Source organism: Struthio camelus, chromosome 18, assembly GCF_040807025.1.
Source record: "Struthio camelus isolate bStrCam1 chromosome 18, bStrCam1.hap1, whole genome shotgun sequence".
Taxonomy (NCBI): Eukaryota; Metazoa; Chordata; class Aves; order Struthioniformes; family Struthionidae; genus Struthio; species Struthio camelus.
This window is the reverse complement of record NC_090959.1, coordinates 841,033-865,489: the sequence shown is the minus strand read 5'-3', so window position 1 is coordinate 865,489 and position 24,457 is coordinate 841,033. Positions and strand designations below refer to the sequence as shown.

General features: G+C 41.1%; 2 protein-coding genes across 16 annotated transcripts in view; both read left to right on the top strand.

The window, feature by feature from the left end:
• RBL1 (RB transcriptional corepressor like 1) overlaps window positions 1-17,710 on the top strand; it is a 28,018-nt gene extending 10,308 nt beyond the window's left edge. For 2 of the 12 annotated variants that reach the window (XM_068912240.1, XM_068912234.1), the window contains exons 10-22: window positions 689-801; window positions 1,053-1,156; window positions 2,136-2,273; window positions 4,188-4,352; window positions 4,527-4,662; window positions 6,595-6,861; window positions 7,800-7,978; window positions 9,630-9,806; window positions 11,799-11,870; window positions 12,059-12,143; window positions 14,216-14,352; window positions 14,806-14,970; window positions 15,254-17,710. In XM_068912240.1, the coding sequence (XP_068768341.1) occupies window positions 689-801; window positions 1,053-1,156; window positions 2,136-2,273; window positions 4,188-4,352; window positions 4,527-4,662; window positions 6,595-6,861; window positions 7,800-7,978; window positions 9,630-9,806; window positions 11,799-11,870; window positions 12,059-12,143; window positions 14,216-14,352; window positions 14,806-14,970; window positions 15,254-15,424 (1,909 nt within the window). In that variant the 3' untranslated portion in view covers window positions 15,425-17,710. Of the gene's footprint in view, window positions 1-688; window positions 802-1,052; window positions 1,157-2,135; window positions 2,274-4,187; window positions 4,353-4,526; window positions 4,663-6,594; window positions 6,862-7,799; window positions 7,979-9,629; window positions 9,807-11,798; window positions 11,871-12,058; window positions 12,144-14,188; window positions 14,353-14,778; window positions 14,971-15,253 lie in introns of all 12 variants that reach the window. The other 10 variants (XM_068912241.1, XM_068912238.1, XM_068912237.1 and 7 more) reach the window with 6 other exon arrangements.
• A 5,454-nt stretch (window positions 17,711-23,164) lies between these two features.
• The window catches only part of SAMHD1 (SAM and HD domain containing deoxynucleoside triphosphate triphosphohydrolase 1), a 28,198-nt gene continuing 26,905 nt past the window's right edge, over window positions 23,165-24,457 (top strand). For 2 of the 4 annotated variants that reach the window (XM_068912119.1, XM_068912120.1), the window contains exons 1-2: window positions 23,165-23,411; window positions 23,570-23,636. In XM_068912119.1, coding sequence (XP_068768220.1) covers window positions 23,201-23,411; window positions 23,570-23,636 — 278 coding nt within the window. In that variant the 5' untranslated portion in view covers window positions 23,165-23,200. The remainder of the gene's footprint in view (window positions 23,412-23,569; window positions 23,637-24,457) is intronic. The other 2 variants (XM_068912122.1, XM_068912123.1) reach the window with 1 other exon arrangement.

The window sequence follows — 24,457 nt, the reverse complement described above, 5'->3', positions numbered from 1 at the left end:
TCCTAAGGTAGACTAATTTCTTCCGTAAAGAAGAGTACACTTGCAGTTTATGTTCCCCTGCAACAAACTTTTGCAGAATGTACAGAATTGATTTCTGTTCTCTTATTGTCTTGCCTTACTTGAGTATACCTTCATCTGTTGGCTCTGTAGGCTTCCTACTTCTATTGTGTTTTGAGGTTTTCGTGTTTATACTTTCAGTAAATAAATATGATCTGAATAAATAAATATTAATACATTATTATGATTGTATTTAAGCTACTAGTTTGTGGTTTCAAAGATATTGACCCTGAGAACTCTCCTTTGCTGTCTCAAACTGTGCCTGTTTGTGCAGTTGCAGGGATGCATTTGGTTTTATTTGGTTACCTGTTGGAGCATGTTTCTTACTGCCTCCCTCCCGACAGATGCGTCTGTCTTAGTGTGCTCTTATAGCTCTTGATTTCTTCTGCACTTGTTCTAAAATTTCCTGTAGACCTTCTCTATCAATGTTAGGAAAAGAAAAAAAAAAGAAACAATCTCTTTGTATCTTTTCAGTATTCCTGAGTTCTCCTCTACTGTTTATAGTAATGCATGTTATTGCCTGATGAGAAAAGCTGAGAAAAACTAGCTTCTCTTCTTATTTGAGTGGGGGCTGGGGGGAGCAGAATATTTATTTGTACAAATAAGACTTTTTCTTTGTGTTCTACTCTAGATCTTGTGCACGGAGCCCTATGGAAAGCATCATGAACAGAGTGAAAGAAATAGGTGAAACTTTCTGTCGGAGCTACACTCAGTCAACAGATGAACAACCAGGATCTCATATAGGTATGAATGTGAAATACATGGGATGTTTCAAAATATGAAACCAGGCAAATGAAATGCATACATATGCTATCCTGTAAGTACTTAATGCAGTACCCAGAACCTGTGCGGAAAGGAAACTGTTGCTGTCAAAGAGAACACTGTAAGAAGCATTACAGAACGGAACGAGGTTACAGTTCAAAATGGGATAACCAATAAAGCGTTGAAACTTTAGCAGCTATTGACTAAAATTTGGTGTTGGTTTTAAATTTCAGATTTTGCTGTAAACAGATTAAAACTGGCAGAGATCTTGTACTTTAAAATCTTGGAGACTATAATGGTACAAGAAACACGAAGACTGCATGGGAAGGACATGACTGTAAGTACAGAAATAGCAAAAAAAGAGAAGGCTTTTCATAATCACCCTCTAAGGAGTTATCTTTAGACTACTCCAGAACAGATCAGTCTGCAGGGGAGCAGCCTGTGTATATTGTTAGTATTAAATAAAAGAGAATTATGTGGGAGGTGCCTAAATGTAGGGGGGTTTTTTACTATTAAAAATGGTATAAATTTGGCATTACTAATTACAGTAAATTGTGTTAGCTTTTAGAATAATAAATTTATGGGCAGATAATTCTTATTTGCTTCTTTATTCCATTAACGATATCAGTACTTCATGTTAGATGGCAACACGTTTATTATGCTTCGTGATTCACAATAGGGACACCATTTCGTTTGGCCGTAGTATGAAACCGGTGTGATGGTTTTGGCACTGTTAATCTACTTTACCATTCTAGATTTCCCTGTAGAAATAGGAGATTGTGGAAGGTGGAAGAAAAAACAGTAACTGTTCCTTCAGGCAATAAGCTGTATATTTTTGCTAGAAAAAGGAAACTTCAAATGACACAGTACTTAAATAGCTTAGTGACTCCTACGTATGCTGCTGGGGGTTTACCTGTTCTTCCCTTCTTGTAGTCACTTTCTGGTTTGACTGTGAAGAGCAAAACATACGTTATGCATCTGGGTTTTGAAATCTTTTTCAGGGTCTTTCTATGTTTTCTCCTAAGTATGATAACATTTTAAGTGTTTTTTTGAGATTTTAAAAATGCAGTCAACCTAGTTTTGCTAAGAAACCTATCTTTCCTATGCTCCCCAACAAAAATGCTTCTTTTTTTTTTTTTAAAAAAGTGTTAAAAAGTGTGAAAGTGTTTGCAGCTAACGTGAGGTTTCTTACAGAAATAGCGAGAAAGCTGTAATTCTGCCTGACTTGAACACCTCTTTTCATATAAAAAAAGAAAAGGAAATCTTCTTCCATCTCCCTAATCTCAGATCATTGACAATTTCCATAATCTCATCAGGCTCTCTTGGAACAAGATGTCTTTCACCGTTCCCTGATGGCATGCTGCCTGGAGATTGTGCTTTTTGCCTATAGCTCACCTCGGACCTTTCCCTGGATCATTGAAGTTCTTGACCTCAGGCCTTTCTATTTTTATAAGGTAAGCAGATACTGTCTTGTAACTAGATCTGTATGAAAATGGCATTTGTTACTGTGTTAACAGTCTTAGAGGATGATGCTTATCCTTCATAGGTAATGGTGTAGGAGAAGGGTATTAGTGGCACTATGTAACATACCTATTATTCTGTATCCTTAGATATTTTACCTGGAACGTGTAATGCTTTTAATTTGTAGTATATATAGCTCTGAGTAGACTAAAGCATTCAAGCATATATTTTACTAACATGCAAATTTATTGACAGCAAGCTATAGGACTGATTGTGTCCTAGTTCTACTTGTTATGGATAAAATAGCAATAATATTCTTTGTCTTGGCTACTACTTATCGCAGGCTTGCTCTGTTAAATTTTCCTTTTCTTCTCTTTTTTTGTTTTACGTAACAGAGCATAAAATGTCTTTTCCTGGGTGTTCTCTTTTTTTTGCTCATAGTTTGGTGAAATGTTTTTTGTTCTTTTTTATTTTTTTTAACCTCCTCCCCATCCTCCAAATATTTCTTCTGTTTCCCAACTTGTTTAATTTTTCTATCACCTATTTATATGCTTCCTATGTGTAGGTCCTGGAGACTTTTACTAGGTGCCTCATAGCTTACTGTGGTTAGTCCTGAATACATTAGAAATAGAGAATTCTGTTTAGAGGTTAATACTCGAAAATAATTCAGTCCTTTGGGAGATCTATATTTTATATCCTATTCTCCCTTCTTCCTCTTTTAAGTTTCAGATATAAGGCAGTAGTGAGACTGAAACAAATCTGTTAATGTTGCAGATATTGATAGCCTAGATGGGTAGCAGAGGCACTGGTGTTTTCTCTGCAGACATAAGTTTGTGGAACAGATTTGTATCTGATTTTTATTTTCTCTTCTATTCTGTGTATGTTTCTATGGTGCTTTTTACTTCAAAAAGTTGCCATGTTGAAGACCTCACATGAGAGAGCCAATATTTATCATTTTTTTTATTTGGACACTTAGAACTTAGGTAAATGCTTCAGTAGGTCACCCTGGGAGTTCGTAGCATTTCCATCACTGGACGTTTATAAAAACAGACTGAACATTCATCTGTCAGAAATGACATAGATAAAGTGGACTTTGCATTGGAGTGTAGGAATTAATATTATGACATTTCAGGGGCCCTTTCAGCTGTTAACGATACTGATCTGTATATCTGACTTAACCTTTTCTGAAATGAACCTTTAAAACGGTGATTTTTCAACCTTTTTGGCTTATGGGCCACTTCTTTCAAAGGATGGAAAGCTTAAATGCTGTTCTCTCATGTACACAACTTAAGCGAATATATCTGCTTATATCTTTCTGGATAGGTGTGTATATGCAAACGGGCACTGCATGTGGTTAGTGCATTGATTCTGTTTGTGCTGAGTGATGGTGAGAGGGGGCCTTAAAAAACCCTGGGAGTGGGTTGTTCTGAACTGGTAGGATGTTCACTGTCCGTTTGCAGCTCCTGGACTGCCTTTGCAAAAGGGGTTTAAAAAAAACCCTGTAGCTGTGTTTTAGGTATTTTGAGTTGCGTGCATGTATAGGCACACGTATATAGTTTTAGTTTTACTGAAATGGAAAAGGAAGACTTGGAACAAAGGAGTAAAGGCCTTCCGCTGAGATCTGACATTAGATGAAAAATCAGTAGTGCAAACTGATAAGGAAAGTGATGTTCAAGGCAGAGCCTTTGAAGAATGTGCTTTTGTATTCGCGGCATCTAGTTCGGTTGGTACATCGAGGTGTGAGCTGGATTGCTTAGAGGGATCAGAAAAGGGTTGGAAAGATTAAGATGTGAGGAGGAGGTTAGAGCATTCTGTACTGAAGAGAAGTTTTGAACAGGATCCTGAAATGAGTAAGGATTTGATGGTGAGTGACTTTGTTTTTTGTATGTGTGCCTTATTACCATTAGGTAATTGAAGTACTGATTCGGTCTGAGGAAGGTCTTTCCAGAGACATGGTGAAACATCTCAACAGCATTGAGGAACAAATTCTTGAGAGTCTAGCCTGGACTCGAGAGTCAGCGCTCTGGAATGCTCTCCAGGCTTCAGAAAACAAGGTCCCAACCTGTGAAGAAGTATGTTAGCTGTTTTTCTTTTATTGCAAATTCATGTTCTTTTTTTTATTACTGTCATTTTATACAGCAAATCATTCAAATAGGACAATTTCTGCAGAGACCCTTTTATTAATAGATTGAGACAAAGAAAGGAAAGCTATTTGTTGTCTTACGCTGGCATTTCTTATTTCTCAGGTAATATTTCCCAGTAATTTTGAAGTAAGCAATGGAGGAAGTGGGCTTGGGCATTTGCCTATGATGCCAATATCTCCTATAGTTCATCCTCGAGTAAAAGAGGTTCGGACGGATCTTGGTGGGAGTTTAAGACGGGGTATGTTCAAGGTTCCTAATATACTTTAAATGTGTGGTTTTATTTATTTATTTTTTAAGATTGCTTTAGAGTTACGAAGGGCAGTCCTGCATCTGAATAAAGCACTGCTAAATGGAAAGGCTTTCAGTCTAGATACGTCCTGTGAAACCATTCCTGTGTTTTATTAGCAGCAGACATTGGTAATAACGCTTCACTTCTGCGCTGGGGGCAGGATTTTCCTTTGTTTTGATACAAGGGGTGCCTTACTCTTGGGGTGGGTTGTCATCTCTGATAGCTAGTGTTGTGTCTGATGCTATTTATATTTTTCCAACTTGTTCTGTTTTTAGTGAGTTTGGCTGGATTTTAGATGACAGGGTTTTTGGTTTTTTTTTGGTCCTCTTTGTGGTTTCCACTTTTTTTTTTTTTTTTTTTTTTTTTTGAGAGGTCTCACTACCATTGGAGTCTCATTACTGTTACCCTTCAGAGCCAAGTGTCTCAGTCTCAGCTTTTTTCTCCCCCCAAGTCCGGTCATATTTGCTGCTGTCACGTCTTGCTTTGCTTCCTGGCATGACGGAGGTGTATCTCTTCCTACAGAACTCTTTTTGCAGGAGGGGAGGAAGACAACAGAGGGTAATTGGGCAGGCAGTACCGTTTTCCTCCAAGGAATGGCTTTGCTCTTTCCAGATTCCCTGGTGTCGCACAGACTGTCTCATAAGGACAAGGGTGAAGAGGCAGTGGCAGCACTGCTTTTGCTTTTCCCTACTACATGTACAATGCAAAGGAAGCGCTACTCTTGTTGTTTCACAGACTATAGTCTGCAGGTTCTTACTGGTGCACTGTAGACTGACTGATGCTATGATGCTGACTCCTCTTGTGTTTGTCTGACAAATTGTATTACAGGACTGTTTTTAAAAAATACATCCTTTTCCTAATGCACTAAACATAAGCAGTTGCTGTAGATGTTGTGAGTTGTTTGATAGAAGGCAAAGCAACCTGGAGACAGTATCTTATGTATCGGTAGAGGGGAGTGAGACCTTATCTCGCATGTGAGAGTCTGGAATCGAACGCTCCGCTTATCGGAAAGAACGGTTTGTGTATGTGGAAATGTGAAATGTTAGTTTTAATTAGTTTTCCTTTCTTTTTATGTTGGTGGAAAGTATAGTTAGTCTCTTAGACTGTGCAATGTGCTACTAACATGCAGAGACAGCTCCTAACTTTAAATGTAGAATGGTGGTAGTGGTGGGGGTTGGAAGTCTTTATTTGCCCTTGGTACTACGCAAACTATCCTGGCAGAGTGAAAGTCGGGTCTCCAGTCAGTTTCACCTTGCCAGTTATCCAGAAGCCTTCTGCTTTGTGGGAAATAGGAAGCTGCTGTCACTGGTATTACCCACAAGTAGCTAATGGACTTTGGACTTGTAGGGATAGCAAAAATGCAAAAAAAAAAAAAAAAAAAAAAGGGGGGGGGCAGTGGAACAGAAGCTCAGAAATTAGTATTGCCTGCTTTAGTTCTACTGATGGAGTAACGTTTGAAAGCAACAGCAAAGTTTGAGGGGGACCAGAGAGGTATGAAGGCAGGGTTCTGGTCAGGTTTAGTTTAGAGAGAGAATTTAGAAACTAAAATGTACTGAAGACAATATATCCAGGGAATGTGGTCAGTGTTCTTTTACAGGAACGTATTCAAGGCAAGTACTGCAAATTAGCTTGGTTATTCTTGTCTTTCATGTTGATAACCTGAGCTGTCTGAGAAGACTAGAGAATAAAAGGAGACAGTTAAAGGGCTATAGGTCTTTGTTCATATTGTCTGGGAACAGTGAACTGTGAGATTACTTTTTAATCAAAACAGGCTTTTTATACTCAGTTTTTATAGTTTGACAGGGTAGCCTTTTCTCCTCATGCGGAGAAGTATTCCTGTTAAACTGCTGCACTTAAATTTTTTTCTCCTTTGCACATTAGACATGCAACCATTGTCACCCATCTCTGTTCATGAGCGCTATAGTTCTCCTACAGCTGGAAGTGCTAAGAGAAGGCTCTTTGGAGATGACAACCCAAAAGAAATGCAGATGGAGAAGATTTTGACTGAAGGAACTAAGCTCACAATCGCTCCAGCTTCAAGCATTGTTGCTGAAAATGTCTCAGTTTCTCCTGGGCAAACAGTACTGACCATGACAACAGCTACAATAGCAGGGAAAACGGGACAGAAAGTTACCATCCCACTGCATGGTAAGAATCCCTTCTGATTTCCTTCTGTACTAGATCTTTTGCTTGTGCTTAAGATCTGGTTAGAGTAAACTTTCTTTTTAAAAATGTATCATTTAAAAAAAGGGGGGGGGAGAGGTGGGTGGTGGGGGGGGTGCAAGAGAGAGCAGGTATATACTGACATCTCATTCTATAGTTTGATCTGATGCCTGACAAGCATCCTGAGGCTTCGTCCTTGCAAACAAAGTTGTAGAGCTTCTTTCAGTTAAGCTTTGTTACAGATTAAGCTTGCCTTTAGTTCTCAGCTTCAACAGTGATTCACCACTATTTGTCTTAGTTTTTGTTATAATGTTAAAAGGTTCTGAAACTTCTGGATAAGGGCTATAGATAAATATATGTATATATAGGGAAAATGTGACTTTTTTAGTTTTGTTAAAGCTGAAAGATGTTTGAGTATTTCTGATGGTGATACACAAATCAATTTTATAGCCTTTTTTAATTTAAATTTTTTTTATAAAAGAAAAGTACTTCTACTGTCATGTTGAAGGAGATTTTCAGCAGGAGGGTTTGACTACTAAGGAAATTAATCACGTGGACTGTCTGTAAAACACTGTCACGCTGTCAAGTTTGCAAAGTAATCCTAAAAAGAACAGAAACACACCCATCATCTCCCAAAAGAGTGGAACACTGTTAGAGAAATTTTCTGTGAATTTCTTGTGAGCGTTGTGCTTTCAGATAGTTTTAGAACATGAATGTGAATAATCATTTCTTCTTTTGAGTTATCAGGAATGCGCTTTTTGATCATTTCTGAATACTCTGAAGGACAAAGTCTCTAGCATCCAGTGCAGAAAGATAGCGTGTCTTCAGTGTGGAACGTTTGTGAATGAATTTAGGATTTGCAGTCTAACTATGCATATGGTGACAGCAAACCATTTATTTCTGGTTGTGTGTATTATCTCCAGGTATTGCAAATGAGATGGGTGGGATCACATTGATACCCATTTCAATGAATTTAGGTCAGCCGTCTAAAATGGAGGCTCAGGCTCCCAGCCAGCCTCAGGTGAATCAAGTGCAAGAAGTACATCTGTCATCAGGAAGCAAACCAAAGAAAACAGGATCCTTGGCACTGTTTTACAGAAAGGTAAGTATCTGTGTTAGGAAGCGTGGTTTTTCTCGTGGCTATATTGCAACTTATCCCTCTGAACAGTTTTCATTACCTTTCAGTCTTCAGATACCTTCCCTTTGGCATATACAGCTCTCACATAATTGGGAGGACAAGGGAAAGGATGTCGGTTTCTAAAGTCTCGCAAAGAATCCGATTCCCCCCTCCACAAACGAACCCCATAAGAGATAAGTGGTTCATCTTTTTCAATTAGCAACAGTGTTTGTAAATAACTACCTAGAAAACACTTGGTAGTTTTTAATTCTCCTATCTGTTTTTATTGCCTCCCACGTTTGCAAGGGTTAGACGTATCAAAAATGAGATTATCCTCCTGTGTCGTGCTCATTCAGAACCACGCTGTTTGGGATCCCATATCTGAAGATTCTCTTGCTAATGACTTTCTGAGGCCTCCCCGGTAGGTGCTGATCTTGCTGGTATGGGGCCTCAGAAATCAGTGAAGAATAATACAGCTATCTTCAAATTACTAGAAAGAAAGAACTTAATTCTTGAAGTAGCGAAGGGCTTTGCGGGGTAGGGTAAGAAAAGTGCTTCAGAGAAACTTCAAATTCCTTGCTTGCCTTCCATTATGGAGTGTCTGAGGGATCTTTTAGGGGAGGAGGGAGGAACTCGCCTAATGCCTCTGAGGAATATATGCCTAAATCAGTCTCACAAAAGCATAGGAAGCTTTCTTTTTTTGCTATTTATTTCCTATCCGAGAAAAGTTTATTTTTAGAGGTTTTTGCCGCTGTAGATCTCTGTAGGCTTAAAATACAGATACTGTACTGAACAAGCTGTAAACCTAAATACAGAAACTAATTCCTGGAAAAACTTGTAAGGCATATCCTATGTCTGAACTTTTGGTTCTTTAATTTTGACAGTGACAATTTGTCTGTCTATCTCTCTCTTATTTGTCTATTTTTAATTGATAAGCAAGCAGCCAGGTGTGAATTTGGATTGCTTATTAAACTCTTTACTCAGTTGGGAAACGATATTTCGGTTGTGTCAAATATATTTGACAAACTAAGGGGTAGGCAGCACCGCTCTTGGTTATGAAGGAGAACTCTTATCTTTATTTAAATCTATCTGTAAGACTGTTTTGACTTTCCATTTACAATGGTGATAGTATTCAAAACGATAGTTTTTCCCTTCTTTGCTGTCCTGTTCCTGTTCCTGGACTGTGTAACTGAAAATGAACTCCGCCTGCTTTCTAGAATAAAGACTTTGTATGCCTAACTTTCACTGATGAAGTAAGAATGTTGCACTTGTCATGGTTATTTCAGGTTTCAGGACAAATTTTTGTAAACAAAAAGGAAAAGGAGACTGACAGATTGCTGATTTAAGACTTTTTTTTGATCATAATTGAAATATCTTCCAACTTTCTGCCATTATAAGTGATATGGTGCAGGAGCGATAGGCATGTTTTTAGTCAGATATCCTGTAAGTGTTAGAAATCCAACATTTGAACAGAATTGACAACTTAGTACTTGAAGAACCGTCTTGGGAAGAGAGGGGAAATTTTGCTGAAGTATGCAAGTTCAACAGAGTTCAGCAGCTCTACTCAGGTGAAGATTTTTGTAGACTAGGATAAGCTCATTTCCTTAACTCTTTACTGTGTATCTTTTCCGTCCAGGTGTATCATTTGGCAAGCGTGCGCTTACGTGATCTGTGCTTAAAACTGGATGTTTCCAATGACTTGCGCAGGAAGATATGGACTTGTTTTGAATTCACACTGGTTCATTGCGCTGATCTAATGAAGGACAGACACTTGGATCAGCTTCTTCTCTGTGCTTTTTACATCATGGCAAAGGTAATGCGTAGGCTTAAGAAACATAGGGAATTTTACTTCAGTTGAAAATATAAACTGTGTTTACAGTTTACTATCTGATTGCTTTATTCATGTCATATTACTGGGAGGGAAAAGTCCCTCCCAGTAGTGCATCTTTCCTTGTTTTGCGTAATCTCAAAAGTTCCCATCAACCAGCCGCTGGGTAAGAGTGAATTTCTCTTCTTTTTCTGAGCCCATTCACGCTGTGAGCACTGGACAGCATAGACAAAGCAGTGTGGGGGTCTTACTGCATCACACTTGTGTTTTCTACTATCCTGAACTGAAAAAACTGCACAATAAAAGAATTATGCAAATGCTAAACAAAAATCTGCAAGATCTTGCATCCTTATGCATGAATGGAAATGGTTTTTTTTCCACAGAATCTCTTTGCATTTGAATATGTAGTATGTATGTTGAAGCACTGAGCCAGTTGTCTGTTACTCATCTCTCTGTTTTTTAGTAAGTTTACTGGTATTGATTTTAAGGTGTTATTAAGTTGGAGTATGAAACCAGAATTTTGGCCTGACTTAATCTTCAGAACCGATGGTTAAAATGACCATCGAGTCTGATTCAGATGCGGATTCAGGAAAATGATGTGCAGACAAGGCTATACTATAATAATGGGAGAAGGACTTACTTTTTCTCTTTGAGGAAGACAAAGTGAAGAGGAGTGTTATCTATAGAGGGGAACTGATGTTCAAATTGTGACTGCTTGTGCTCTTAATAAAAGCTAAGCTTTAACGTGTGCTTACGTTGTTTGACCTTGCTTACTGATAGCTGTAGAAGAACAAAACTGTTGAGTAGTCAGCGCTCCCATATATTATCATGTAGTTTGCCAAATTTTTTTAAAATACTGTCTCCAGAGTGCTGTTTTCAGTGCAGCGTGACACCTGACAATTTAGCCAGAGACCTTGATAAGTTCTTTCTGACTCCTACTGCAAAAATTATTGCTCATCTGTTGTTAAAACTGGAGATGTGTGGTTGAAAAACAAAGTCCTGTAACAAATGAGCTTTTCTGAAACATGAAAAAAAGTTGAAACTGCGTGTATATGTACACCTGCATAACAATTTGTTCGGGGTATCCTATTTGTCTAGTTAGAAAAGTTAAGGGGCCTACTTCTCCAATTCACAAATTTCTTCTGACTTTGTAGTATTTCCCTTCTTTAACTCTCTCTTCTTGTCTGTGGAAGAAAAATTGGAAAAGGAATGATTCCTGAAAATCATAAGCAAGAAAGGTCTTTACTAGCTCAGACAGGAAACCAGGAATTCTTCAGCAAGAAAAATTCTTGTTCGTATTCTCATCGCCAGAACTAAGTTTTAAAATAATGTATTCATATTAATGCTCATGAAAGAACAATATGAGGGAAGCTAATTGAATAGAGTGGACTTGAGCAGCCTGATTTAGTTGGGCCTGCTTTGAGGAGAAGTTTGGACAAAATGACTTCCAGCAGTCTCTTCCAACCGAAGACGTGATTTTGTGCGTACCCTTAAAATATTAGGACATCACAGCAAACCTACACAAGCTGAATTGTGGAATTACAAAGCAGTTAAACATTCATGCTCTGCTCCTTTCCTACTACAGTTGGATGGAAGTTAGCATGAGCTGTGCTCCCATGCTCCTCCTTGTATGGAAGGAGGAAAAAGCAGTAGAGTCCCAGGTTGACTGGCTTCTATTCCCCATATGGTAAAGCTCTGTGCAGGCCGTGGTCTTTCAACATACTATGCATTTAGATGTAAACAGTGTTGCAGTTTGAGGAAAAAGCCTCCTTTGCGATTTAAAGCTAAGGTAATCTTCTCCAATTTCAGTATTTGGTCTACTTTTCTTGTGAGAAAAGCTTAATAAATAAAGGGTGCTAGAGGCTATACTGTCTCTTAAGTCACATGCAGGTTCTTTATTATTTAAAAAAAAAAAAAAACAAGAAACCAAAAAAACTGCAGTTTGCAGTTGGTCTTGAATAGCTTTTTCTTTTCTAGGTAACTAAAGAGGAAAGAACTTTTCAGGACATAATGAAAAGTTACAGAAATCAGCCACAAGCAAACAGCCACGTGAGTAAATATTGCCTTTCCTTTATATAAATATTAGATACAGGTGGCTTTACAGGTGGCTCTTCAAAAGTTTATGCTAATAGTAGAAAATCAAATCATTTTAATGTTGAAATTATTTAGATGGACTTCATCTAATCTTACTTTCCTGTTTTCCTGGGCAATGGTGTTTTTCCCTCCATGTCCTGTAGGTTTATAGGAGTGTCTTATTGAGAAATATTTCTGCAGATGTCCCATCGGACAAAAATGCAGACCAAGATGTAGAGATGACAGTTGGTGAGTAGAGCAAAGTAATCTCCTGTTTTTAAAATGTACTTGCATGCTTTAAAAGAACTGAATGGTCAAGTAGTAAGGAATGCTCTTGTGAGGAGAAGGGAGGCATGTTTTATGATTTTAAATGTATTGCAAAACAACATTGTTGAAAAACAAACCGTCTTGTCAGCAGCTCTCCTCTGTGTTTGGACGTGAAGAGTATACTTCCCACTTGGATTGAACGTTTAATTTTTTTTTCTTAGCTTTGATAACTTGAGGTTGAAGTGTTTTCTGAATGCGCGCCCAAGTGTGGCAGTGATATTGTAGTTGTTCTTGGACAGCTGTACTGGTTAATAAGGAAGGATGAATAGTACCCAAAATATTCTTACAGAATCTTTTCCTAATGTGGTTTTATGGTATCACTTATTCTGAAGGATTAAGTAGAGAGAACTTGCTTTACAAAATCATCAGTCAGCCTTAGTCATTTCATTTTTTTTCTTTTTGCTTGTGTTAAGGATGCATAAATGCCTGAGCAGTTACCTTCTTTCTGGTGAGCATTAGGCTATTGGATATGCTCTTTTTGGACCACTGTTTTCATATATTCAGCTTTCTTTTAAATAGTTTTGATGTTTTATCTTTACTGTGGGTTAAAGAAGAAAGGGATATGAGAGGGATTTGAACAAAGCATAAAAATTGTGGCATACCTGTTGTGACTTGTCTTCACCTTGGAAAAGGTCAGGAAAGTGAGCGATCCCAAGCTCATGTACGACCCCACAAGCACAACAGATCAGGACACATGCAGAAAGTTAGAAGGCTCTTTCTTATGGAAGATTGCCACGGTGCATGGAATTCAACTGCTTGAACCAAGTGTTAGTGCCATATTTAAATACCCTAGAATATTTCACCTGGGTCTGGGAAGCTGCTGCTATCTTGTAGGTTCAGCATCCTGTTCAGCAGCTCCATGATTCTGGGATGTCTTAAGGCATCTGAAGTGGCACTGGGCTCCCACATTTTGCCAAGACAATTTGCTTGGTTACAAAATTCTTCAGTTCCTTCTCCTGCCAGACTTTTTCTTAGGTTAAGAGTTCTGTCTCCTTTATCTAGGGTCAATCGTCAATCTGTGTTCTTCTGACATCAGCTTACAGGACTATTTGTGCTATGATAAAAGACAGGCATATTAAGGAATTGCACTCGTGTATCCACTGAAGTTTTTGATATTTGTCTTATGTTGCCCCGATCATAAAAGGCATTATTCGATGTTCCCTTGGAAGATACTTGTTTTGCTTGGTAGTAAACAATACAGAGGATGAAACATAGAAGGTCGCATGCAGTAGCGATATTCAGCAAATGAGAGAGTACCTAGCAACAGTAATACACTTGTTGTGTAACTGTAGCTTTTTCCACTGAACAATCATTTTAGCTATATAACATATAGTTACAGTGACATATATGCCTGAACAAGTGGTGTCATGGCTTCCTTGCAGTAGTTGAGTATGAGTTGAGTATGAAGCTGTTCTCTGCCAGCTGATCGCTAGAAACTTTGCCTGGAAAAACTGGAAGTTGTCAGACTGCTTAAGACTTTGTTTGCTGTGAATTTGCATAGCACGTGCAGAGTGTTAGAGAAGTTGAGATCTACGGTCTGGCAGTTCTGGCCGCCTTAAAACTGTTCTAGATCCTGGCTAGTTTGATTATTGCCATACTTGTATTGTTGTCTAAACAACGTAAGTGAGCAAAATATGACTTTGTACAACTTCCAGCCCCACAAAACATGGAAAAAGGGTACAATAGTGCTATGTTTGGGGGGCAGTGTTGTTTTTGGGGGAGGGTGCTATAGTTCCATTTTACTATTAAAAATAAAGATTTATGTTAGCCTTTTAGTCATAATGCGTTAACCTCCTATACCAGCAGCGCACCCTGATCTTGTCTGAAGCACACTTTTTAAATTCATCTTATTAATTAGTCAGTTTATGAATGAGTTCTTGTCAGCTGGATATTATAAGACTGAATCTGAAGAACTCAGTTTGCTGATACTATATTCTTGAAATCTGAAGTTCTCTCTTTACTGTTAGACTCATCTATGAAAACTTATTCCTCAGCAAGATCTGCAACAGAGAACTCCAGTGAGTCAGGAGCAGAGGAGAGAGGTGACCTTATCAAATTTTACAATGCAGTCTATGTAGGAAGAGTAAAGTCTTTTGCACTGAAGTACGATATCACAAACCAGGATCATGTAGTAAGTAAAATATTTTAGAATATTGCTCTATCTAATAAAGATCATAGAGACAAAGTAATTTCACTGCCATTTAAAAATATGTTGTTAATTTTGTTTTGTTTTTCCCGTGGCTTGGTTACAGATGTCAAATAGTTACAGGTAACGGTATGAGGACTTGCTTTAATAGCCTTTAAAGAGGACAAACTATGAGATGCAGTGAGTTTATAGCTCCATTTTGAGCCTCTCATATTGATGCAATACGCCTTTGCTCAAATGCCTGTGGAACGTCTGTGTAAAGTATCTGGGAAATAAATTTGTTCTGTAACTTGGCAGGCGCTTACTCAGTTCATTCACTGCCGTAGGATAAAATATTCAGCAGAAAACCTGGAAGTGCATCTGTCTTACCTTTCTGTGACGTTACTGTTCTTTAAATATTTTCCGATTTAGCTTCTATGCAAACTTGGCCTCTTTCAGATGGAAGCCCCTCCCTTGTCTCCATTCCCGAACATTAAGCAACAACCGGTATCTCCTCGGCGGATATCTCAACAGCACTCTGTTTATGTTTCGCCTCACAAGAATGGTGCCTGCTTGACACCTCGAACTGCTCTACTGTATAAATTTAATGGGAGCCCTTCTAAGGTAGAAAACAAAAAGGTTGAAAGGGGTGTAAATTAGGGAGAGGGACAAGCTGTAATCTCATGATGAGAAACTGCTCTAATGCAGTGAATGTTCTTTGAACTGGTTGCTCTGTTTGTGCTGAAGGGTAGAATCCTTTACTTAGGATTCCTCACCTGATCAGCAAAGAGGTTCAAAACAGTAGCTTTTTGGGTTTCAGATAACTGAAAATCAAAAAATTTTGAAATGGAGTAATACCTCATCCTCATAATACCTTATTGATTTTTAAATTTTTTCTTAATCGCAGAGTTTGAAGGACATCAACAATATGATAAAACAAGGTGAACAAAGAAGTAAGAAACGAGCAATAACAATTGATAGTGACACTGAATCCCCTACAAAACGACTCTGCCAGGAAAATGATGACGTTCTACTTAAGCGTCTCCAGGATGTTGTCAGTGAAAGAGCAAATCATTAAGACTGCCAGTTTTCTGTGGGATCTAAAAGCTATGGAGTTCAATACAACTCTCATGCTGTTTATTTCTTGCTTTTCAGCCATGTTGTATGCAGACAGCTGCCAAATTTTTTTTAAACATTGAACTGTTGCCTGACTTGCACAGGATGCAAAAAGAAAAGGTGAAGCAGTAACTGGCAGAGAATAAGTATGATCTTTATTTTTGTTCCCAAAGAACATACTGTGTTAGAAGTTACTCTGTTTGAGCTGTTTTAGCAAAAGACTGATCTGTAGAAAGCTGTGTTCGATGTTCTCTAGCCTAATTTAGAGCATCTGAGTTCTGAGTGTGACTCAGCTTCTAATAAACAGTGGTTTTATTTTTGGAATAAGGATGTTCAGGAAATAAGCGAAATCAGTTAATTTTCTCAAGCTTTTGGGATTTGTTTGGGGAAGAAACTTTAAAAGTGCCTTATTTTAAAAGAGCGTGAAATTCTATGCATTATTTTAATGTGAAGTAAATGGAGTGGAGAACAAACTGATCATTTAACCTCAGTAGGGGGTTTAAACAGCTTTGAACTGTATGACTTCATGTGCTGAGCTCCATCTCCTCTCAGAACTTCAGCAAAAGTGAACGTTATGGCGTGGATCAGACAGCTTTTACGTTAAGGCAGAAACCGCAAAGTATGAACAGCAGCGGTGTAAATGGGACACTGATAAAGCCCTGAGATATGTTTCAGTTAGTCCGAATTATCTTTCTTCAGAGACAGTGGATGCTGCCATGGGAGCTGCTGCTTTCCGGTTGGAAACTTGATTGCAGTTCTGCTGTATAAGCTGTTCATACATATTTTGTCTTAACTGTGGAAAAAGTACTGGGCGGTTACAGTTCAAAGCAATTTGGGCTTTGGCCAGCTTACAGCAGTTTTAATGTGCAAATTCATTTAACAAACTGTATCTCTTAATTTTATTTTCTCCTGAAGACTCTAGTCTCTTGTTGTGTAGTATCTACACTGAATGTAAGCCCAATCAGATAAGGCATGTTTGTATATATGATTTCTATGGGTATTAAAGGTGTGGATTCATTGGAAATGTACAAATTCCAACATCTAATTCCAAGTTGTTATTGCTAAGGTATTTGATAGGGTTTATTTTACCAAAATGGAGAAAAGTCAAGGTTTGTTCATTACTGTATATCAGTAGTTTGATCTTATATCATAACTGCATTTATGATTAGAGCCATACAGAAACTTCTCAGCACTGTATTTTTCAATTCTATATGTGTGTATTAAAAAAAAAAAAAAATTTTAACAATTACATAGGACTTGTGTAAAGAGCTCTATTCACTTTATTGTTTGGTTTGTTTAATACATGCCACAAGATCTGCTGTGCCTCAGTTCATGAGAAGATACTTTTATGATCTCAGATAATCTCAGCTAATGAATCTGGCCAGCAACGATGTAGGAAAAATGTATTTAAAAGTGTACGTGTGCAAGGACTCTAAAACTTAGCAGTGAATAGGAAGTTTACAAATGCTATAATTCATTTTTGAATTATTAATTATTTACTCTTTCATTTTGGTAGATTTGGAAAAAGGTGCTTATCTCTTTGATCACCAGGAGCTGCAGTATGAGGCAGTGGCTATGCAATACCCTAGGTTTAATGCAGGTTATTCTGTTGAGTTCCTTTATTCATTTTGAACATTTGGCTCCAGATCTTGAGATAAAAAGCACAAGGGAAGCAACCTTTTCATCCTCATTTGTTCACCACTGCTGTTATACATTGAATGGTTATAGTCATAATTCAGTCCTGAAAAACCTCCTGTGGGGAGGAAACGGGGAGTCTTGATTTCGCCTTATGCATTCTGTTTTATTTGCGTGGAGGGCTGCATGCTTTCTGGATGATGTGGTTAACATCAGCCTTAACATAAGCATAAGTCTCTCAGCAGTATTGTATCATGAGAACTTAGTCGATTTGGTTTTATTTTAACATCGTGTGCAGATCTTTTTTCTTCCTGCTCACCACACTGTTCTAGTATTCCCTGAAATTGTGGAAAAATGATGGTAAAATTCTTATTAGTTGTCATTAGGCATATTGTTTTTTCATTAGAAAAATTAATGTACAACAACTGAGTGCAGTTCAGGTTTTTTCATAATAGATTTGGCCCTTTTTAGGTGCTAATAGAAAGAAGCATTTTTTGGACTTGTTAAACAACTGAAATAACTATAAGCTTATGTGACAATTTTATAACGGTTTAAAAGTGCCTTCACATGTAAATATGTATTTTATAATAAACAATTTTTTAAAATGTTTTAACCTGTGTTGCTCAGTTTCCTTTGGTAATTAATTAAATGATGCTTTCTGTCTGCATTTTCAGTACTGTCAGAGACTCTTGTTCCTTTTCTGTCTTCCTCAAATTTCTTTGGGATTTTTTTTTTTTGTTTTAAATTCAAAATGAAAGAAAATGAATTCTCATTTGATCTGTCCTGGATTTCCTTCTGTGATTTCTGCACTGTTTGTACTTCAGTCATGCAGTTTCTGGGAGGAAGAGGTGAGTAATACATTCACTGAAGTAATCAAAAACACTGAAAAGGCAAAAATCCTACAGTGATAGATGACCCTGCCCATTTGAGGGAGGCATGACTTCAGCAGGGTGAACCATTACAATTATTGTGAACTCAGTTTTTAACCTTGCTGGGCTGCAGATGTGTCATACAGAATACTGGTTATGATTACCCTGATTCTAACAGTTTAAATTTATTTAAAACCCATTCTGGACATGTTCAGATTTGTACCAGAGGCCTTATGCTGGTTTTGTGTCTATAAATGTGCATAAAGCTGGCATGGATTCAGTGCTCAGTTTTGCTCAGAACTTTTTATCAATTTTTGTTGTGCACATGCTCTAGAAGAAGAAGTTCTTGAGAAGGCTGATCTGATTGTGCAGAGATTCATTTTAATGACTTTGCAGGACAGCTTTAGTGTCAAGGTTTAGTTTTAAAAGACTCTATGTTAAGCATAGTTTCCAACCCAAACTGGTGTTGAGATGTATAGCCGTGAAAATGTGGCTGGCTTTTCTCATCGTGAACTGTCGTCTTTTTTTTTTTTTTTTTTTTTTTTTTTAAACTTTTGCAGATAAGACTGCCAGCGAGGGGTGGGGGGTGGGGGGGGGGAAAGCATTGCGATTGGGCAAAGTAAAGTGAGAAGTAAGACTGTTTTACCTGAGTCTTGGAAACCATGTCTTATTTACTAGGACAATGATTTCCCCCCCCCTCCCCCCCAGCCAAACATTTTCACTCATTCTCCAACTAAGATGATCGCCTTAACACTGCTTAAAGTGATTTCAGCACTTCCATTTTATTACAGGTCAGTGTTCCAGAGAGTCAGAAGAAGAAAGGTTATTAATAGTAGCAGGAAGAATACAACAAATCTACTAGCACTTCATGTGTAAGCAGTATGTTAATATTAGGTTGCCCCATTCCAAGTGTTGAGTACTAAGATGTGACCTCAAGAAAATTTGTGGTCAGTGCAATTAAGCACTAGGGAATTGAAACAGATTTTTTTTTTTTATTTAGTTTCCGATTAGGAAATAGTCATCTTTTGTGACTCATGGTGGGGATTTTGGAGGGGTTTTTTGGTTTGTTTTTTTTTTCTGACAGTTGTGGAAAGTTGGGTTTGGCCCTGTAATTTTTATATTCTGTCTCTTAAGAACTGTAACTTGGGACACAAAAAGAGATGCTGTGAAGGAACTGCCATAGTTCAAGAAGTTCTAGGATCTCAGCTGAAAGATGCTGAATGTGTCTCATCAACCAAGTAGCTGTTCTTGAAAAACAGGTATCAGATAGCATGATTAGTCAAAGCATCATTTTCATATTTAAGCCCATAAAACTTTTCAACTTCCTTGAGTGATAACGGAGTTTCAGAACACTGGTGAGTCACAGAAATGGATTAAGTGTATTGTTCCCAACCTTTCTGTAGCCAAGACCCACAGCTGCCACTTCAGCCATGCTGGATCTAAGTGCATGGCAGAGTTAATGGGCACAACAGGGATCCCCTCTCTGCCTCATGCTGAGAGTTAATACACCTCAGTAATAGGGAACCTTTTGGTTTAAGTGAGCCCAATTTTCTCTGTGCATCGCTCTACAAGAGCATTCCCCAAGTTGGGTGCAGCCTTTTGGCTGAGATGCAGTAAACTTAAGCTACAGAAGCTTTGCTGCAGGCATCCTCTGTGCCTCTGCCTTCTCTTGTGTCTTCCGTCATGGCTCCCAGTAATAGAAAAAGAGCTTTTGCAAGAACTTGGTCAGAAGAATTCCAGCTTGGTAACATGTAAATATAGGGCTCAAGCAGATGAGAACGTGGAATTAACAGCTCCAACAGACATAGATGACTTTACTATGAACTCCTCAGTTCCTAGCAGTACCAAAGCTGTCGCTCCAATGGATAGGTTCAAGTGTTTATAGCGCTGCTTAATTAAGTCCAGCAAAACCAGGGAAACCTAGTAGAAACATGTCAAGTGGAGGAAAAAAAAAAAAAAAAAAAAAAAAACCTACACACGAGTAATCCCTCTTTGTCCTCACTTCTAATGTGCACCTTTGTTTCTGTCTTTTCCCTGCAAGGGATTCCTCATGGATTCATTTTAGGATTCTTGTCATCTTAGAACTGTCTGACTTCAACGTGCTGTACACGTAGAGCTAAACGGAAGTTTGCTGCGTGTTTGGTGTGCCTGTGCATGGTGTGGTGGGAGGGAATGAGGGTGTTTATTCTGTCTCCATTGCACTTACACAGGTGCAATCTATATGAAAACAGTTTCTTCCCTTTTCTTCCCCTTTTTCATGTACTTAATTTGGTTACTAGGGGTTTCGTGCTGCTCAGGACAAACACCCTGCCTATCCCTACCCCACCCTCCTGCTAGCGAGGGTGGAAGTGGCAGCCCTTGAATCCCAATACTACACTGCATTAAGGTTGAGTGTAATATTAACAATTTCTGCTTGATTCAGGAAGGATGTCCTGCCATCTTAAAGATGCCTCTCCCTTCCTGTTTTTAGGCTACAGATGCAACGAGATCCCTCTTGGATGTCTTTGGATGAGTGTCCTAGAATTACTGGGGCTACGGATAGGATGCATGTTCCCCAGCAAACTCTCTAGGTATCATCTGTCTATTAAGATATTTAGAATAGTGCAATTCTCGATACTCATAAAGGTAACAGGGCAGCTGAAGAACTTTTATTTAAAAGGCCAAGCGCCAATGAAATTTGGGTGTCACTTCAGTGTGGGCAATGGGAACTTGAAACTGTATGAGATAGTCTCACACCTTTTCCTTCATTAATGGATCTAGCCTGTTCTTGTCTGCTAAGGTTCCTTCCAGGAAGGGGAGTATTTTCTCTAAACAGGTGGGACTAGCTCTTAGACCAGTTGCTTCATTTCAGCTAGTGGATGCAAAGTGCTGGTGAAACTCTGAAAACCCTAGAGTGGATGGAGAGAGATGTTTAGCCTCAAAGAGGCAGTGAGCATTAAGTGCACTTTTCTGACAACAGCTGAGAATTGAAGGAAAAAAAAAAAAGAGAATTACTTATGAAAACAAATCACTGTAGCTTGGTAGTAGAAAAGGTAAGCTTTGCTCCAGCCAAGAAAGGGTTTTTGTTATTAAGATGACTTTTTTTTTTTTTTTTAATAGCTGTGAACTGTGACGGGAAATTTGTGGCAAGAATACAGCAGCGGCAGGAAGCGTGTGTAGCTGCAGGGGAAGACTCCTCAGATGTTTAACTTTCACCCTAAAAAGCCCATTCAGCATCATAGTACACTTGGCTTTTGCAAAGAGAACGTTTTAATGATGTCCTCTTGAATGGAGCAGATATTGCCCTTCTGTGCATGCCCTGCAGTCATCCATTCGAGCCTGATATTGTAGAATTACAGAAATGGGATGGAGCACAGAGATGGCTAATGCACAAGGGTGTGACCTTTTCTGGGACGCCTCTGCTGGTGTCGCTGATGACAGTAGCAGAGTGGAGGGTTGTCCGTGAGAAGATGCCCAGTACGCCGGTGCTCTGTGGCATCACTGGGAGCAGGGTCAGGGTCACTGGGAGCAGCGAGCTGGTGAGTGGGCTCCATCTGGAAGCTCGGAAAGCAGTGGTGAAACAAACATCTGGTAAACCAGAGATGCTATTGCATGAGATTTATCCATGACTGGCACATCTCTGAGAAGGCTGTTCGGGATGGACCTAGGCAGCTGTGACTTTGTGAGCCACACACTGTGGTGTCAGTATTTGGGAACCCATGTCTTAGGACGCTTTTGGGGACTTAGTAGAACTTAGAGGCCTTTTGCAGTAGAGTTGGTTTTGTGGATGCTGGGACACTTGCTGTGGAGACAAGAACTGAAAAACCAGCAGATGCACCTGTATCTGTGAAGGCCTTGGTTTCGTGTTGTCACTGCTATGAGTGACAGATGCTGGGGTCTGGAGAGCATCTGTTTTCACTGCTGTTGATGCCTTTGGGAATGAGGGATTGAAAAAGTCCATTTGGGTGTCTTTGGGAGTCTTGTTTGTAGGCGCAATGACTTGGGGGCAGCAGTGCTGTGACATCATATGTTTTGGGTACATCTTTGTGGAGGCTGATTTCTATAACTGAGCTGAGATTTGGGACTTTCAGTCAGGCTTGCCAGTGTCTGTGGAGGTGCCAGTTTCCAGGCATTTATGTAGGAATCCTTCACAGTAACTTGCCATTGTGGTGGATACCGCTCATCTCACTCCAACAGCCCTGTCTTCTACAGCTATGTTGGCACGTCCAAAGCTTTCCTGTAAAAAATGATTCGTTTCAGAAAGCAGGCTTGTAAGATGTATGCTAGAAATGGCCTTAATAGCAGGTAGCTGTGCACACTTTTAGTTTTCCTGCAGTGATACTGTGTGGGTGCTCTACATTTAATTGAGCACCAGTGAAGAGGCTGCTGGATGTATCAGCATAGTAATGCCCAAGGATGCCAAGGAACAGATACTGGGAATGTTGGAGCGATGGGGTTGCCAGGATCGTTAGTTTCAGCATCTGACAGGTGTTGGTGAAAGTATGTCTGAGTGGCAGTTTCCGTGAAGGGTGTGCGGTGAGGTTTGGTGTGCTGTCCCCTCAGGGTGTGGTCAGGAGGGCGCTGGTGTCAAAGACCTACGTGTCTTGGGGACTTACGCCTCTAGTTGGCTTTCCCAATTGTTCTGAGTCACCTGCCTGCTGGCCTCCCCTTAGCCTTTTCCTACAGCTGGGTAAGCCTCCTGAGCGCAGGTAGACTGAGTTGAAGCATCACAGCCACCTTCTGCGTCCGACTAGGTGCTTGTCTGGTGCCTTTCCCCCAGGGCTGAATCCAGGCTTGAGTAGGGAAGAAGCAGCATGGCAGCCCTAGCAGCAGCTGGGTGACTTTCTGTGGCCCCAGCAACTGCAAGGACTCATCCTTGCTTGTCCCGGCCAGGGCTCAGCCCGCGGCAGGCCCGGGGTGGGGAGCAGTGCCCCTGCCTGCCTCACCAGTGCCTCTCGCCGCGCTCCCTCCTGCTTCTCCCTGTCCCCGGGGGCAGCAAGGAGGGATGGGTGCCTCGAGGCGGCAGTCCTCCTCCCCTCCAGCCCCCTCTGGCCGTGCTGGGGCTGCCGGCGGCTCTGGGGGCTGCGCGGGGCTGCGCGGGCCGTTGCCAGGCCGGGGCGGGGCGGGGCGGGGCGGGGGGGGGCGCTGGGCGGCAGCTGCCGGGGGCCGCGGGGCAGCGCTCGGGGCGTGACGTCACTGCAGCGCCGGTGGCCCGCGGGGCCGGCGCCGCTGCGCCTGCGCGCGGCGGTGGCGGGATGGGGAGCCCGGCGGCGGCATGGGGCGCGTCTCCCCTCAAGCGGGCGCGGCGCGAGGGTTTCGCCGAGGAGCCCCGCACCCCCGAGAGGCGCGCAGCCCCCGCCCCGCGGGGCGACCGGCCCGACCCGCGGCTCTGGGACACCGACTGGCTCTGCGACTACCTCTCGCGCAACGGCGTCGGCGAGCCTAGCCTGCTGCGCCGCTTCCGAGGTAACGGCGGGCGGGCGGGCGGCCATGCGCGCGGCCCGGGGCGCGGCGAGGCGCTGGCGGCGGGGCCCGGGCGCCGCTGCCCCCCGGCGGCGCCGCCGCCCCCCGGCGGCTCCGCCCGCGCGTCCTCCGCGCTCACAGTGCGTGCTTGCCCCCCCCAGAGAGCGGAGTCACCGGGATCATGCTGCTCGACCTGCCGGCCTGCGCCCTCGAAATCACCCGCGTCTGGTAAGAGCCGCCGGGCCGGGCCTCTCTGGGGGCCACCGAGGCGGGGCCCGGCCGCGCGCCCGGTGCTGCCCTGTCACGGTGCCCCGGGCGCGTTCCCTCGCCTCCTGACCGCCCAGAGCAGGCGTTTCTGCCCAGGCTGACCGGGCAGCGCTGGCCCCGAGCCGAGCTAGTGGTGCGGGCTGAAGCACGCCCAGCACCTGCAGAAAGTCCTTGGCCTCTGAGCTGCCTGCAGAAAACGTGGCAGAAGGGAAAGGTGCCACTGCATCCCTAAAAGGGATGCAGAAGATTTTTTTAAGGAAAGGCAGTAAAAAGCATCTCCCAGCACTGGTTTCCTGAAGCCTCAGCCTTGGCATGTAACTGGCTTTTTACTCCAGCTTATCAGAATGAGGTCCTGGCCCCTTTGATATTAAGCTCTGCAGGTCCCAGCACTGCTGCTTGCTTATGTGACCCCACGCACTTTACGTGATCTAAATCAGCCCTAGGGAGGAGTGGTACCCTTTTAAAAGGGGAGCAGGAAGTTTAGCAAGGAATTACACATAGGCAAGGTACCTCTTAAAAAAAAAATCACAGTGTGTGTAAGTCACGTGACTTACTGCAACCACAGTCTTTCCTCCCTCCCCCTAATGCCCTGACAATAATAGCAAACTCCAGGAGAAAATATTTTCTGTCCTAACTGGATGGCTTTGTCAGGTTTCTGCTCTAAACGCCCAAGAAACAGAATGTAAAGATAGTCAGAATGCATACATGTGATTAAAGGGTTCTGTGTTACTAGTGTAGAGTCATCTCAGATTCTCCAGAACGTTTTGCAAGGTGTTCCCTGC